The following is an 18,702-nucleotide window of genomic DNA, read 5'->3' on the forward strand; positions in this document are numbered from 1 at the left end:
GAGGTAAGACGTTATTCTTGTTATTTACTTTCTTGTTATTAAATTGATTATCCATTTTTGAAACGGACAAGCATTTTTTTATTTTTTCCTTACATTTTAATTTTAACATTTACAAACTACATGTATTATTCCATAGTTTGTGGCTACTGCTACACCAATAAATAACGTTAATATCATTCCTGTTGTTTTTAATGTTTTTTATATTACATACAGATTTAGCTTTCTTCCATAGACCCACCACTATTTGTTTGCAGTATTTACTAGAATTAATCACATTGTTTATTGCATCCAATTGTGGTTTTCCACAATTCATCGTAAAATTCATCTTATGCTTGCGCGCTAAATTACATTATTGGTTTTTGTTTCATAATGTTCTATGTATTATTTTCTTTTCTTTACAGGCTGCATGTATTCGTGAAATTGTTACTGACGTTGTAAGGACCGAAAACGCTGGGGATGATTGGCAATATGACGTGTGCCCTTTAAACACCGCTGATGACCAAATGAGTACAATGATAGCCAGATATGAACAGGACACAGAAAAAGACATCACTTTATCAGCCACTGCATGGAGGGACAGCGACGACTCGAACACTGATGCCATCACCATAGCCACTAGCCGTACACAGAGCATAGTTGCTTGCTTGGCATAACAGGGTATTCCCCTACACAGGTCTCACGCTGTGCCCAGCCAGCTTGATAGAAAGCATGCAGCTCACACACAACATGATGTAATGGTTGAGTGAATTCAGGGATCATCTTAATTCCATGGTTTGTTAACTAAACACAACATGGTGGTGAATATGCCTGTTAAAATTTCAATGATACGATCCCTTAAAGTACCATGTTGTTGCTAGGAGGCTTGAAAGGAGGGATCTAGCCTAGTTTCTAGGTCGGCAATCTCTTGCCGTCCTCTGACAATTTAAGGTCGGCAATAAGGTCGGCAATTTCCGATTGCCGACGTGAAATTCGTGGGCTGGTTAATGTAGAAATCCGTCCTAATGATTCCGTCGAATATAACAATCAGCATAGAACCGGTTCTGGAAATTCCAGACCAAACATGAACTTTCACAGGATGTTTGGGTCTTGCCTTCAGCTTTGGTTGTTCATCTAGTTTTCGGAATGATATTCTTGCATGATGATCCAATTCGATTATGCATTCATCGGTGAATATAACATTATGAAAGTTCTCCTTGTTTTTAATACACGTTAATACATAGTGAAAGCGACCCACTTTATTTGGCTGCCTAATGAGCTGACAGTCATTTCATCGTTGTCGGCCATAGCTTCGTCAATGATGTCAAGGTGTTCATTCGTTACGATGTTAGGACGTCCGGATTGTAGACGGTCACTAATTTGTTTAAATTTAGTAAATCGATTTATAATTCTTGATACTGACGATTTATGAACTTCATAACCTTCAGTGTGTAAGATTTCCAATATCTTTGTTAGTTTGTACCCCATATGATGGTAACAAACGATCCTTGATCGGATATGTGATGGCGTTTTTGACATTAGGGAGGTTTCGCAACCTTACGAATACGATAGCGAAAACGGATACGTCATACATTTGTGAAACTTTTGAGCTGATCCCCATTTCATATTCGTAAAGCGTATTCGTGTTGACGAATATCGCCAGTCATATTCGTAACTACAAAACGAGTATAGTTTTTGATCTATTTTGCACATTTTGCATTTGAATTAGGAATGATTCATGATTATAATATAATTATAGATTTATTGAAAGTAATTTACTAAAGTAATTTACTAAAATGCCAGGTCAATTTTGATAAATAGCAGTTTTTAAAGTCCTCACTCGCTTTGATGTTACGCTAGGCCTAGGCAGCCAAGCACCAAGCAACACGTACCTGCGCTTCGCTCAAATTTACCGCAGTCCTATTTTGGACGCGCCTCAATATTTCGTTGCCATGCGAAACAGATTTTTTTATGGCTTACGAAAACGAATACGTGTGCGTGACGTATCCGTTTTCGTTATCGTATTCGTAAGATTGCGAAACCTCTCTATTATAAATGAAATTAACGTATGCTTACTACTGACCAGAAATGATAAATGACAGCAACTACAGTGCATTATTAGGGAATTAACCAACATGATTGTACCGCGCATTTCAATAGATATTAACAATGACTGTAATGACTAATACTATACATTGATTTATCCTTACATATTTGGCATAAACGTAACATTTTCAATTTTCACACGGGCCCGGCTGCGCGTGACCGGCTTTGGCTTTGCAAAACTTTACGTCCATGTGTCCCCAGCAACGTCGAAAGAACCAAGAAACCATTAACGATTGAGTAAAAAATGTGTAAAAATTTGCGGTCCGGCTCGATCATCGTTATCGTTATTTATTTTTAACTTCCGATTTAAAAATTTAACACAACTAGTCGTAACGTTTCGTCGACGGGAAAACAGGCTTTAGGCTATTGGCGAAAAAAAAAAAAAACAGTTCCATAGGCCTATATTAAATATAGTCTATAAAACCCACTATATTCAGATAATTACATTACAAGAATCGACTGGCCAAAACGCCTCAGATGCTATCTCCGAGCGTCTAGAAAAAAAATGTTGTTTAGGACTTCCTAGACGATTATTTTCCTATATCAGCCCCATCAAAGAAACTTTCTGCCAAGTTTCATGCTTTGGTAATAAAATGCACAATTTTTATGGTGATACCTGCTCTATAAATGAATAAATAATTTGGTTTTAATTAGTAGGAAAAAATAAGATAAAAGTTACTTACAATTTCCACTTGGATGAGCAGGACTTGAAATTCTTGGAGACATTGGAGAATATCCACTTGTTATTAGACTGCTATCCATAGGCTAAGCAAAATAGTATAAGCGAAAAACATTTAAATTACACTTTTTAACTTTAATGGTTACAATGTAATCCACCCTTTGCAAAGCTGTATACAAACATATACGATTTACATATGTTTTGTGTATGTGTGCGAAGGGGATGTCGTATACGAAACGTATACGTTAATTCTGAAGTTCCTGTCCACATAATCAGCATATACGAACCGTATACGACAGCATATTTGATCATTTATAAACAAGTTCCTGCATATACGATCTGTATACGACGCGTATATGATCCGAACTTCTGCATCATCATTGCCTTTAAATCTGCCTTGAAAACTCATCTTTTTCTTTCAAATTGAGCTCTCTCATACACCGCGCCTTTGATCACTTACTGCTGGAATTAGCGCATTACAAATTCATATTATTATTATCATACCAAAGATCGTGATATACGAGAACAAACGCAAAAAGGGACTGTCCCACTTTTTGCAAACATCACATGACAATAGCTACGTTGGTAGCTAAACTTTGTTACTTAAATTTTACTGTTTTATAAAATAATATTCAATTTACTATAATTTGTAACAAAAAATCACAAAATTGTACCTGCATGCAAATCTGTACCAAATAGTTTACGTAATAAATTAATAGCACAACAGGGATTGTGAAACTGTTGATATGGCAATGGAATTCGACTAGAGAGTAAAACACACGTGGTAAAGCCAGGCGTAAGTTGAGTGTTGTTTAATTGTTGTCAACAAAATCGCCGCTGAGGTAGCTACTAGCTACTATACTGTTGATGATGAAAAATGTTAATTAATCCGATTTGCCAAACATTATTTCCGATTTTTGGAAATTCTATTTTGTGGATTTTTTTTCTTACACCAGAGAGGTGCGTGTACATCAAATGGCATTGTTTTTCGCATGAACAACCGTGGTAATTTTTTACCAGAGGGGTGCTTGTACGTAAATGGAATTGTTTTTTCAATTCGCGATGTGGCAACTCGCATCATAACACACCTGGTAATTTCTTACAAGAAGGGTGCGTGTATGTCAAATGGAATGTCTACAACAATCGTTCGGCTTGCAGGAACACACATGGTAATTTTCTTACTAGTGGTGTGGTGTACGTCAAATGGAATTGTTTTTTCTAACATTTCAGTTTGCATGAACAATCTACTGTAGACTACATGAAACAAACAGTACAATAAATATACTGTATTCCATGTCCATCATTTTACGTTGGGCTTTAAGTTTTAGACAACGTATCAAGTCATTATTGATTAGGTTTAGTTTAGTAATAATATTGTTATAAATATAAGATTATTTTGATAAATTATTTTATATACTGTAATTAATGAAATGTAAAACAATTCAGTACAGTTTTTATGTGTTTTCCTGTTTATTGGTTGTTCCAATTTTATCCAATTGTTCTTTTTTTATGCTGGTAGACATTGTTTATTAATACAGTATAAATCAATTTCTTGTCTACATACTAATTCATATGCTAATTAAATGTTCATGGGGAATGGTTGTTGATTGAATTGGTTCAATTGTGGGCGATTATTTGTAACCTGAATTTTGCATTTAATTTTTGTATAGTTCAGTTTACTTCATATTGAATATACGCCTATTTTTAATTTTTATAGTAATTGCGTGGGAATTGCCTGATTAATACTATACAATAGATTACATGTAAATTCATGCACAGTAAATCGCATAAATAGACGTCAAGGAAACTAAACCCCCCTCTATTAACAATCAAGCCTCGGACTTGTCATTTGTTTGGTAGACGTATTGTTGCTCAACGATGTAAACAGACTTGAATTGGGAAAGAGATTCTCCTGATACAGCAAAACATTTATTTTTTAGACAATGACTATTTACTTTAATACTTTTTAACTTTAAAACAATGTGGATACTATTTTCTGACATTGAAATCATTGTACTATTGTTGTAAATGTAAGCGATTGTGTGAAAAATCACGAAAATACAAGTTAAATAAAGGGGAAAATGAATACTGAAATTGTTAATGAAATAAAATTGCAAACAGTATAAAAGTATATTGGGCAGTACAAATCTGTCACTAGGCTTTTACTACAACCATTGTGGCTGCAACTAGAAAGTTAAAATTGGTAATCTGAATACTGTATGTAACGCTCGCTTGTATGTAATGTAGTCAGAGACTGTAGTTATAAGAACAAGGCCTACAATCAACTCTGTGATCAAATAGATTATTATTTTATTAGACATTATTTGCAGGATCTCTTTGAAGTATAACAACCCTGTTAATTTTCAAGACTGAGTGACAAACTGAGCTGTGGGAACATTTCTCATTGTTTATAATATGGACCGGTTTTAACATCAGACATCAACCATACACATTTTACGCCATTCACACTGTATTTCTTAGTTAGAGCACACGTTAACATTTTAGCAGAAATGAGTAAACCCCAAAAACCCCACTTCGGTAACGATCTGACTCACACAACACACTTCGCGGATTAATATCACTTAACATAAACGATGTAATATGACCGCCCAAAGCCCGCACGTTGTGTTTGACAAGAGCTGCATGAGAATGCGAGATCCGAGCGACATCAACAAGGCGTGTGAAATTCCCTTTTGGGACTCCCTGCAAATTAATATACAAGATGGCGATTGCGCATTTTTAATTTCGTAAACATAATTATTCATATTATATATAAAGTATTTAATTGCCTATTAAACCATTTAAATAGATATAATACTTTGTAATGTACACAGTTAGTATTTTGTAAAACATTAGCCACACTGTTTGTAGGTCTACACTGTGCGGTGAGAGAAAACCATGTGCTTGTTGCATGACGTCATATCGCCCAAAGTTTCTCCTCGGTTATTTTGTTTTCAACATATAAATCGAGGTCCGCGATTGCGATAGGATGATTGTGCCTTGATTCTGGGTTACCTTGGCATGGACATTTTGCTGTGTTACTAAATAATTCAGTATGGACTTTACTATTATTCCACAAATAATATGATTTTATTTTATGTAAGCCATAATTATTGGTTTATAAATATATGAGATATTGTTTGTATATTTTTTATGACGCACTGTATAAACATTTGGGGAGCGCTATTTTAAGTCTTCAGGGAGCGTCAGCACCAATTTATAAATAGGATATAGTTCGTATACGATTCGTATACTATGTCCCGTATACAGTATTTTTATCATGAGTAAACAACGTATACATCCATATGATAAACGTATACGACGCCAACTCTTTGTGAAGCAACAGAGTGGAAATAATGTAAACAGTGAAATCGTATATGATCCGTAGACCTCGTATACGTTTTGAACGTATATGGATCGTATACTGCTTTTTTGCAAAGGGCAGTGTAATCCAATTGGTTTCTGTTTGATATAATCATCATTTAATTTGTAATTAACTAAGTAAGTACTATATCAATACTATATATATATACTAAATTCAATCATGCTATCAAAATTTAAAGCCAATGTCAAAAAGAAGCGTAGCGTACCATCATAGGCAGATAAAATGAGCTAGTGGACTCTTGTCGCAAATTTATTTTCAGTACGTAGGCAAGAAAAAATCGCCATGAATTATTCATAAATGTTTTTTCCTTGCCTACAGAAAAAAGGTTCTAAGATGGTTTCTGCCTAGAATATTCCCCACTCCATAACATTAAAATGACTAAAAATTAAAATTAAAGGAAAATAATCAGATTAATTATTTTATTCTTACCCGAGAACCACCAGCTAGTACAATATGCCGGTTTCTACAAACAAAAATTCCACCATTTTCTGTCATCAATCGGGAATGAAGAAATGCAAAGCTTCTGTAAATGTGCCGTATCTCACCTTGAAGACCCTTAAAAACAGAACAATGAAATATTGCTGATATTCACTGCTTTTTTATCATTAGTACATACTAGCACAAAGAAATGAAAAAAAAATAAGACAAAGGCAATCTCTGCCAAGGCTAAAAAGTACAAATGGATCCAGAATCTTGATCGGAAACCGGTAAAAAATATTGACTCTAAGGCGACGTACCATGCAAAGTGCACGCTTATATGGGTGGTTTTATTTAAATGTGGTCTAATTAGTAAAAAAATTACTTTTGTCCATGTTAAAATTGCAAACAGACAAGTTTTATGTGCTAAGCATTTATTTCAATGTTTGTAATATTATGTTTGATTGAAATTTATGAGCACTAAATATGGGGTATTTAGGATGAATAATGGATAACAATAGTAATGTAGTAATTTTCTTTCTTACAGAATGAGGTCCATCAATAACTTTGACAATGTCTTTGATTTGTATGTTGTTTTGTTCAGCATCCAATGCGATAGCACTTCTGGATTCTTTCTTTCGGGTTACACCTTGTGGTTTTACATGAGAGACCTGTAAAGTAAATAAAATACCACAGCAATTACAAAAGTACAATTTTAAAGATTGACACCAAGTAATACCAACCACCAATTATATCATGGAGTGACATAGATTGTCATTAAATATGACTTAAGTGCACATACCTTGTTATGCATACTCAACACCTGTAGGCCCTCTCTTTCAAGTCGAACAATGACAGCCACGGTGTGGGCACTGTTTATTAAAAATAGAGTAGCAAAGATTCAATAAGACAATTCTGTCAGGCTTGGGAAATAGGTTTTTTGACGCACCCATGCATCAATAATTATTTGTAAATGACGCACCTATGTCTCACCTCTCCCGGGGGTCTTATAGTGGATAAGCGTCCATCGGTGGTATGTCAACTTCTATAAGTGAACATTTCTTGTAAGCAAAAATCTTGGTGACCCAACATTAATCTTCTTTGTTATTTGTGTTATATACAAACCTATTAAACTATTCTAGATTTTGTTGTGTCATTCTATAAAGCATGAACTTAAGACAAGTTTTAAATATTAACACTTACTCCAATTGAACAAGGTCGCCAAGTTGGAACTGTCCCATTGAATCAACACCTGAGCTCATCTCATTACACAATTGAAGATCCCGGGGTAACACTTTAAGCTAAATAACAAAAAAACATTGTTCACACTTTAAAATAGAATGGTATTGAGCAAATATTGACATTAAAAAATCAGTTCATAGTAATTGTGTTGTAATTAAAGGACAACTTGACTAAGTACCATATTTTTACAACGTATTAGGGATGTACATATGATTTCAGAACAATCGCGAGATTAAGGATATTGCCACACGTGCTCGCTGTACAGCCGTCGCCGTAAATTGTTGTGACGTCACAGGTGTATCGCAAAATCTACTTAATTAATATAATGAGTCCAGATAAGCAAAAGAAACAATAAAAAAAAATCAACAGTTATATTTTTTACGATTTATTTACAAAGTGCGTGTACTAGAAATTTTCGCGGTTTGCCAGACTTTGCCAGAAAACTCATGACGTAAATTTTGCGATGCACCTGTGACGTCAAAGCAATTTACGACGACGGCTGTACGACGATATTCTTAATCACGAGATGGTTCTGAAATCATATGTACATCCCTAATACATTGTTAAAATATGGTCCTCGGTCAATTTGTCCTTTAAGATAAATTTTAATCTTGCCATGGGTCATTTTAACATTTTTATGTAATATTTCATTGTTAAATTTTAATATCTTGTAGTGTCATTTGAACTAATATTCAGATTTACTATTGGCACTTGACTATTTGGTCATTTTAAACCAAATTTTGGATAAATCTGTTACAACTTTTTCCATCAAAACTATTTATTAAAATTCAAATTTCCAAAACATGTAACAAAATTACAGGATTTATTGGGTATACCTCGTGCATTGTAAGGTCAGAGAATAAAATTGCCATATTTTCTTCCACTCTCACAATAAGTCCTGTATCACCTTCATAGCGTCCAGCCACAACCTTCACATGGTCCCCAACCTTGAAATGTTTGCTTAACTCATGTGCTGGGAACTCAAGCAAGTCCTGGGAAAAAACAAATAAAATTGTAGAGAAGTGTTCCTAAATTGCACATTTATCGATATAATGTATCTATTAACATTGTAAAGGTATTTATTATCGTCCTCAATATTAACAGGAAACTGAGGAAATTCGGATTATGTCAAGCAATGCAGCGCCAACCAGATCAGCACATCAGGAGATGATCCCCTGCTCTTTTTAGAAGAACGAGGCAATGAGAGTAAAGCATCTTGCCGAAGGATACAATATGGCACAGACAGACTAGAACCCATACACATGACAGGCCAATTCCATTAAAGACCCATTCCCTACAATTTGTGACGTTTTGTAAAAATAATGCCTATATATTACTCTAAAAACATTAAACCAGGTCATTCCTTGTCTTAAAGGTACGTTTTATGGTAAATTATGATAAAAAGAGAGAAACAATGCACTACCTAAGTAGCTCACATTGAATGTCCGCTCGTTGGCTGTCTTTAGGCCTAGTCTAGCTAGGCTTAGTTTTGTAGGCCTAGCTGGTAAACATTGGTTACGTACAAACATTGTACTAGCCTGACGTAGTATAGTTGCTGCATTCTTTCTGTTTTTTGCCAGACTCCGTTGATACAAATTTTAGCAAAAGTTAGGAGTCTTTCATTTGTTTTGGCCTCATGATCGATCAAAAAGTGGGTGAATTACAGAAGAAAAACAAAACTAGATTTGAACTCGTCACTATGGATGAGTTAGGTTATCCGCCGCGCAAAAGCCATGTGCACGTCATATGTTAGAATATTGCGCACAGAAAAATGATTATGCCATTTTAACCTGAAGAAAATAAATTGTTAGTGTGCCCTCTATCTTGTGTCTACGTATAATACAGTATACACTATATACATACTATATACAGTGCAGAATAGGTGAAAATAACGGGACCCATCTTATATTCCAATTTTTAACATGATGACATCATCGAAATGAAACATGTAGATAGCAATTTCGGAAGGGAATTATATTAACGTGTTGAAGAAATTTAGATAGAATAGAAGATATAGAATATAGATGCACACTCTTTTAAATGTCATGAACTAACTATATGACGCAAAATATGAAAATACGACTTTTATAATTCAACTGGCCATATGATAATGTCACAACATCCGATGCGCAAAATTTGTACATGAATTCGTATCTACAGTTCAACAGCTTCCAGAAAACTTTTTAATCATAAGTACCACTTTTTATTCTGAGGAGCTATAACATATTGAAATTTACTGTAATGATGAAAATAAGTGACCCAAGTAATTCACTCGTTTGAACATGATGACGTCATCACAATTTTAAAAATGGTAAATCATGGGACCTAGACAATATCAAAATTTTGGGGAAAATGGAATGAGTGGAGATGCGCTCTATTAAATGCGATGAGCTATGATGATCTAGACAAAAGTCCTTTATTTTATATTCGAGTGGCCATACGATGACGTCACAATTTTCGGTTAGCCATATTAATGCATGATCCGATATCTACAACTCATCAAGTTCCAGAATATGTAATAAAAATAAACTTCACTGTTTAGTTTAGAAACTGTTTAAATAAAGGAATAATTTTGCTGATTTTTTTAACTTTTTCACCAATTCGATGTGCTCGTATGACATGATTTTAAGTCTTAATTGTTTAAAAGTTGGAAAAATTACTAGGAAAGGCTGGACAATCGCAATTCAAGAGGAAAAAACATGATTTTCACACGTAAAATTGTTCGCGCGCGGGGGAATTTTTTACATGTCCAAAATGTCATGAATCGCGTAACAAGTTGATTATAAATTAATTTTGCGCATTTTGAAATTTTAAATGCACGTGCACGTAACTTCTTGTAAAACATGCCATTTTTAATCAACAGAAAGTTTGCTTTTCCCAAAAAAAAAAAAAAGATTGAAAAAAAAAAGGGTCATTTTGAAGTATCATAATAGTTACTAACTTTGACCAAAAATTAGTCATTTAACTGAAATACAGACGTTTTTTTGTTCAAAAAATAACTTTGACTTCCAGTCAAAGTTTTCGATCAAAACATATCTCATAATGCAACGGTACTCTGTATGCATAATCATAAAACTTCCTTGTGATCTGTGTGAAAACACCTTCTCTACCGTGACGAGTTGTAAACAATCCTAATTAGCATATGCATAATGCATACTCGTGGTTTGAAATCTTTGTTTACTTTCGCTCGCGACGATTTTCCAGACGAAATGTAATCAAACTAATTTACCTGTTAATTACGTAAACTTATTGTTTTTGGCTCGAATTTTCGACCTAAAGTGAATAACTTTAATATTACTTTGATAATTTAAATTTAGAATATTTTGCCCTTCATTTTTTGTGTTTCAAGGGACAATACATCTTTACATTTTCACAAAGTGTCAAAACAAAATTACGCTTACGGTTTTTAATCTATGATCCATCATAACAAATCATAAAATCGTGCGTAAGTCACGTTGTGCAACTCTGAATTCTTTAAAAAATAGGAGGTGCACAACTTCACGTAAATGTCCATATATTGGCAAAGTTATGAAATGTTAGGGGCCCGTGTCAAAATTATATTACTCCGTGTAACGCAGTAAACACAAAGTTTACCGCGGTTAACGCACTAACGCTCCTAACGGATGTTCGTTTATGCATAAACTTGTGGATTTCATTAATTGCGTCAGCAAATTGGTTATTTATAAGTAAGCAAATGAATATTCATGAGTAGTACAGCAGAAACAGGAGATACGCTCTGTTGATTTTTTAAATTAATACAAGCGTTTAAACAATAAATATCCTGCCTAATTTGATTACATTCTACTGTTACTATTATTTATACCATTAGACGTTAAAATCGTACTCTATACTGTACTACATTATACCGCGTGTTGTCGCTGAAAAAAATAAATAATTCGGGCTCAAAAAATGGGAATTCCCCTGAATTGAAAACAGTGGAAACAACACATAACGTATTACAAAATGTTCAAACCGTTTACCGCATTTACTGTTTTTTTATTATTCAGTAAAGGAAGCAAACGAATCCGTAATTACCTCATGAATATGAATGAGGCAAAACGTTAGTAGTTAACGCTTCAATAAACCATATTAACGAATTGTAATACACAGAATAACGTTAGGCGCGGTGCACCGCGTTACACGGAGTAATATAATTTTGACACGGCCCCTTATTATATGTTTACCCATTTATAAAGATACATGATGCACAAAAAATGGGGAAGACAGAAGAATAATATAAAGAAAAAGAAACAGGACGATTACAAGGAGTTATCCGCTGAATGCGGATAACTAATGATGATGATCTTTGACAATCACAAGGGTTATCCTGCAACTTCGTTGCGGATAACTAAATATCAATCCGTGTGCAATGCATGTTGGGATTTATAGCAGACCGCTAAAATTATTAGAATCACTTATTTTTCACATTTTTAATCATTTAAAGATGAAAAAAGTCATCTCAATAGGACCATTAGTATTTATTTTTAAATTAAATGTAGTTTGTGACCTTAAATTAGATCTACAAAACATAGGGAATGGGACTTTAATTTAACACTATAACTCTCTGGTCTACCACCGGATATTCTCAGACGTCTCCCATCCTGCTGTAAATACAAATAAATCAAATGTACAGCACTTGCATTCAAATTGAAAAATAATTAGTTATTTTTCAGTGGTTATGTTCTAAAATTATTTCTTCTTTTGAAAGATTAGATTCATATAGTGCAACTAGGGTGTTACCTTTGTGGTATTAAAGATGCCATCCTCATCGCCAATGTGATGTTTAATGATTGGACATACTACACAATCAATAAACATGTGTATCAACGGTAGCCATTAGGCCAAAAGATTTTTTTATTGTGTTGGCCACGCTCGACCGACCCTAATCGAAGTGAAGGGATCGAAGTTTTAACTAAATAAACGCTAAACGAGACACATTTTTAATAGTTATCACATTTTTAAACACCCTCATAATTAATGGACTCTACCAATGTTGATCTGCAAAGAACAACAGATCGTACATCGCACGAGGTTGTTGAGGCGGTGTTTTTTGGTTTTACTGTACAGAGAGTACTACGATCCAATTACGAACTTGTTAAATGATTTAAAAGGCATGGAGTCGCAAAGCAAGTAGGCCTATACATTTAATAAAAATTTACCTAAGATTGTCGTAAGCTCTTTTGTTCAAACTTGTTATTTATATAGCGATAATCCACCCGTTGTGGCATGCATGTTAGGCCTCTAGCCTAGGCCTACTCCTCGCGATCAATTGATGTCTCTCCTGGTGGGGAATTTCCCCGCGATAAGAAATCGGCGAAATATGGCTCATATTAACGGCCTGCATTTTAATGTTATATCTTTAATGCCAGTGTAATTACGTATGGATAAAACAATATAAAACTCAATATTTTTCATCTGGAAAAATGTTAAGTCGCGTAATGTAGCATATAACATGAAAATAGTTTATTTCGATCTTGATTGTTTTTGGCTTTGAAAATGGTAGCTAGAGCCTAGAGCCTTAAAAAAAAAGAAAAAAAAAAACTTTTCCTACCGACCTACCCATTTTTGGGATTTACCCAAAATGTGGCCAACACAATAATTTTTTTTTTTTGGCCTTATCACTGCTCTGCTTTGAATACAACATTACATAGGGGATTCCCCAATATAGCTAAATTTGCCATGATATTTTGGCATCTCCATCATCATGAATATTATATTTAACTTTTTTATATTTATATATAAAAATTACCTTTAAATCTTCATGCTTGGGCATTACAAATACAGTATTGCCTTCAACAGACTGTATTTTACCCTGAAGGTGAATCAATTCACCATCTATGACCTCAACATTGTCTCCTGGAGCAAATGTGTGTGTCACATCCCCACTGCTTTTACTGGTTACCACTTTTATTTAGTCAAGGACAGTAACTGATTGAATGCCAGTACTGTACTGCATAACAAAGAGATACTAAATATTTTGAGATTTTAGTTTTATTGAAAGTTTATCTAAAATTCCTAGGTAAATATGTAACACATGTACATGAATGAATGAATGAATTCCATGTTGTTCGTTGGGTCAAATTATCCTATAACAGTTGAGATATTTTCTCCTAAATTAAATGCATACAAATCTGACCCAGGTTCTAGACTAATGCATGTCATTAATGAATGTAACTCATTTGACCTTGCACCATGATGATGTATTTCTACATGTGATATTTATTCATGGTGTAGTAGTGCACAAGATAAAATGAGGAAATATATATACATATAATATTATGGTGGATACATTTTACCTTAAAATCTATAATGATTTAATTTGAAAAAAAAGGATACATTCAACATCTATATTTTCTGGTTTGTCTTCAAACTTCTCCAGCTCAGAGAGGGTTGGTTTCACACCTTCTGTCATCTATATAAATAATAAAATGTGATTTATGCAAATTATATTTTACCTCATATTACATGATCAGATACAAATTGTTGAGATATGACTACAAACATTTTGAGATGGTAGATGTTAATATGAATGGTGTGCCAGTCACAAGCAATGATAACATCATTTTTTTTTTTTACTTTTGAGCTGACAACCTGTTCCATATTCATCAAAGGATGATTCAAGCTATTCGTAATATATTTTGATGAAAAGTAGGTAACTAGCAGCTTTAAAGTTCTCATTTTGATTTCACCATCTTAAAGTCTTATTTTGCACAGCACCATCTATATTACACTAAGTAAAGTTTTACTTACTCTGTGGGGACATCATGTTACCCTGGGGGTGTTGTTGGAGGCTGTATGGAATTCAATTTTGTTTTGCAATTTTTTAGGTTCAATGCATTAATATTTGTTTTTATTGGGTGGTGTGTCAATGGAAATTTCCCACGATTAATTAGAGAGGCACAATGTACCAAAATGGATTGGAAAACTTCTAATTATTACTTTAGTGGATGTCCAGTCGATCACAGAAGATTGAAGCTCTTTGTTCTATCACCATTTAGGCGATCGCAAGAATAAAGTGATGCCGAAAAGAGATTGTTAACCTTGCCTTGCACGTAACCGAGTGGGCAACGTTCAGTCAGTCGCAAAAATGCTGCCGACACAGATGAGGGTATTACATGCAGTACCTTTTTGGTCACATAGCATGAAACATGATACTCCGCGAGTTAATTCCCCACCACACCACCGCCGCTGCCAAGCCTCTGCGCGTAGGCTGCTGTTTGTTTTCATTTTCTTAAATAAAAGCTGAACCGGCGAGCATTTATCATAGACAGCTGTAATTAATTCATTATGGACAGGATTTAGGCCTAATAATAAAATATACCGTAGGCCTAGTCGTTTAGGCTACTGTACCATACACTTAGGTGGTAGTTAGGCCCACAGTGTCCAGTAGTAGGCACGTACTTGGGGGCGGCTACATAATTTTTAACATGGCTGTATTTATAATATACAGTCACCGACTTAACATTTTAAATACCGTACAGTTGCCAATTGATCCAATCTATTTTAAAACTACAATTTATGCATTGTTAATTGACATTTTAATGGTGTTTATCATCCTCTGATCCACCCTTCCGGAGACGTGTAGGCCTAGCCAGGATAATTATCATAACAATACTTTGTTTGCTGTTCTTACTCTTGTCTTTGACAATGATAATGAGGTTAGCTTGTCTATTGATTATGATTTGCTAAAGTTAAATACTTTGTTACAATTCCTAACAATCTATTATTTAAATAGTGGTGGTCGGCAGCCTGTAAATCATGGTTGGAAATGTTGAGTGCTGGACACCGACGACCAGCGTGGTGACATCAATATACAAGGTTGTGAAATTTCACTAATATCATCCTTCTCAATTTTAAGTTTTTAAATAAATCATTCTTATGTACAATGTTATACTCGACACTTCATAAAGACCTCAAATAATATGCTCTTGACACTCATAAATTCTAATGTTACACATCTTTGTTGTAATGATACAGAAAGATGACCATTGATATAAAATAACTTCTTATTGGGCAATAAGCTTAATATACAATCAACATACTTACAATGGCACTCATTACAAAAGTTTTGAATAAAAATCCCTTCCTACTGTAGCGATTTCCTTCAAACATATAATAGTCACCATCAGTGCTAACTTCACCTCCAATGCCACTATTAAGAAATCAGTAAAAAATATGTTAAACATGATTTTCACTTTGCAAGCCTACTGAAAAGGTCAATATTATCCCAAAACTTTTGAAAGGTTAGGGACCAGTCCAAGTAACCTAATCTACGGCATCAGCTGTGGGAACGAGAATGTAGTGTTCATTAATTTTAAAAACTCATAATTTGTAGTCTATTTAGTTTTGATACAATGATCTTTATGTATAAAAAACTTTCTAAATACCGAATTGCTTCAAGATCAAACAGCTTTGTAATCGGTCGACGCCTTTTCTTTCTTTTGTCACCTGCATCCCCCGAGCTTCTTGATATTCCACGAGGACGCGAGTAGTCAATTCGAGGCATCAGTTTGAGAGTTACTTGATTCTGTGCCAAGTCCACATAATCGACCTGTGCTAGATCATCCTTATATACACCACGTCTAAATAATTTTAAAAGCAAATTGTTATACAAATAATTAATTTTTATGAATTGAATGGGGAGAATATTTTAATTTGTCATTGAAAAATGAAAATACATTGTGTGTTAGGATTTGACCGTGAGAGTTAAGATGTGGCGCATTCTACAATTGGGTTTACGGACTCAAAATGTTTGCATTTCAAAATTAAAATGTGTTCAAATAGGATGATTTCAAATTATGAGACATACTTCATGCGAACCCAGGCTCGTGTTTTTAAAACAGACTTCTCTTTGACAACACGCAGCACGTCAGTCATCTCTTTCACCGGGACCATCTGTTGAGTATAGTAACCCATACGAAGATTGCTAACACCATTAATGGCATGCTTTACATGTGTCTGCTTAAATGCCTCAACATAGAGATAACCTTTAATTCCTTCTACACAGATGACAGACTTGATTTGCAGAGGCTATAATAAAAATAAATAAATAAAATTAAATTTTAAACATTCTGACGTCATTCAAAATAGGAGGTGCACAACTTCACGACGTAAATGTCCATATGTTGATATAGTGATGTTTACACGTTTTTGAGATATGAGAGCCACAAAAAATGACAGAAAGAAAGAAGAACTAGATATGAACTCGTCACTTTGACGAGTTAGTTATCTGCACAACAAACGCCACATGCGTCCGGGAAGTAAAAATGTTGCATGCATTCATACCTACTTTATCTGCTTGCATATTGAGTTAAAAAAAATTGGGGATCACTGTTGATCCTGAAGATCTAAAATAGATTCAAAATAGGCATCATTTTGACAATAGATAAAGTATATACTGTATACATACTACATACAGTGCAGCATAGGTTAAATTATGGGACCCGCCTTTTATTCCAATTTTTAACATGATGTAATCAAAATGAAACACGAAAATAGGAATTTCAGAAGAGAATAATCTGAGCAACAACATAACATGTTGAAGAGATTCGAATACGTAGAATATAGATACGCGCATTTTAAATGTGATGAACTATGACGGAAAAGATGAAAATCTGACTGTTTTTATTCAACTAGCCATATGATGTGCTCTATTAAATGTGATCAGCTATGACGAAAGAGACAAAAATCCTATATTTTATATTTAGGTGGCCATACGATGACGTCATAACATCCAAGAGGTAACAATTTTGCATAAAATCATATCTACAACTTATCTACTTGCAAGTTAAAAAAAGTTGGGGGTCACGGTTGATCTCGAGTAGCTATAATAGATTAAAAATAGGCATGATTTTGACAATTTTAAAAAATTACTAAAAAAAGCTGTAAAAATATAATTCAAGTGAAAAAAAACCATGTTTTTTATACTCCAAGCACACCGTACACATAAAAAAAAGTTCGTGCGTGGGAATTTTTGGCATGCACAAAATGTCATGATTCGCATAGAAAGTTGATTAGAAACTAGATTTGAACTCGTCACTTCGGACGAATTAGTTATCTGCACGACAAACGCCACGTACAAATCATACGTAACTTACGTTAGAATATTGCGCACGGAAAAAGATTATGCCATTATAACCTGAATCAAATAATATGTTAGTGATGAATTCTGTCTATATTGTGTCAAATTAATTTTGCGTATTTTGAAATTTTAAATGCGCGTAACTTTGTGTAAAACACGCAATTTTTATTCCACAGAAAGTTAGCACATGATATAAATTAAACTTTTGCAAAGTTTCAATTTAAAATGTTATTTTGTTTTCAAGATATAATTAATACGCGAAATACATAAAATTGCGCGTAAGTCACGTTGCGCAATTGCAAACTTTATGAAAATGTTAGCACGTCTAAGTTACGTAAATGTCAATATGTTGAGAAAGTTACGAAATGTTATGTTTGCAAGTTTTAGAGATTTGCAAGACACAAAATTGACAGAAAGAAAGAATACGAAAAAAAAAAGAAGAAGAAGATGATCGCGAACAATCACAAGGAGTTATCAGCAACTTCGTTGCGGATAACTAATTCATTTTGAGCATTTTAAAATTGTAAATGCATGTGTACATGTAACTTTGTGTGCCGACTCTTGTAGTTATAGTAATCTTATTTACTTTAGCAGTCCCTAACCAATTCATCTCTGTATATTTAGGTTGTAGTCATGTGTTTGTCGGTCAAAAATAAAATGTTGCCAAGTTTAGTACTGTATTTGTTACTTGGCAAAATAAAAGTTTAGTACTTTATTTGTTTGTATGTTTGTTAGCACGATAGCGCCTACAATTTTAAAGTTTATCATTTTTTTTCAAACTTCATTTTTGTACAAGAGGCAAGAGTTATAATTTTT

General features: G+C 34.0%; 1 protein-coding gene across 2 annotated transcripts in view; it reads right to left on the bottom strand.

Annotated features, from left to right (window-relative positions):
• LOC144849175 (transcription elongation factor SPT5-like) overlaps positions 1-18,702 on the bottom strand; it is a 50,615-nt gene that overhangs the window by 13,872 nt on the left and 18,041 nt on the right. For both annotated transcript variants that reach the window (XM_078706205.1, XM_078706203.1), the window contains exons 7-17: positions 16,615-16,835; positions 16,193-16,387; positions 15,852-15,957; positions 14,142-14,217; positions 13,555-13,709; positions 8,642-8,797; positions 7,767-7,864; positions 7,366-7,435; positions 7,109-7,234; positions 6,576-6,701; positions 2,766-2,847 (exon numbers count right to left, since the gene is read on the bottom strand). In XM_078706205.1, the coding sequence (XP_078562331.1) occupies positions 2,766-2,847; positions 6,576-6,701; positions 7,109-7,234; positions 7,366-7,435; positions 7,767-7,864; positions 8,642-8,797; positions 13,555-13,709; positions 14,142-14,217; positions 15,852-15,957; positions 16,193-16,387; positions 16,615-16,835 (1,411 nt within the window). The remainder of the gene's footprint in view (positions 1-2,765; positions 2,848-6,575; positions 6,702-7,108; positions 7,235-7,365; positions 7,436-7,766; positions 7,865-8,641; positions 8,798-13,554; positions 13,710-14,141; positions 14,218-15,851; positions 15,958-16,192; positions 16,388-16,614; positions 16,836-18,702) is intronic.

Source organism: Antedon bifida, chromosome 7, assembly GCF_963402885.1.
Source record: "Antedon bifida chromosome 7, ecAntBifi1.1, whole genome shotgun sequence".
In the NCBI taxonomy this organism is placed as follows: Eukaryota; Metazoa; Echinodermata; class Crinoidea; order Comatulida; family Antedonidae; genus Antedon; species Antedon bifida.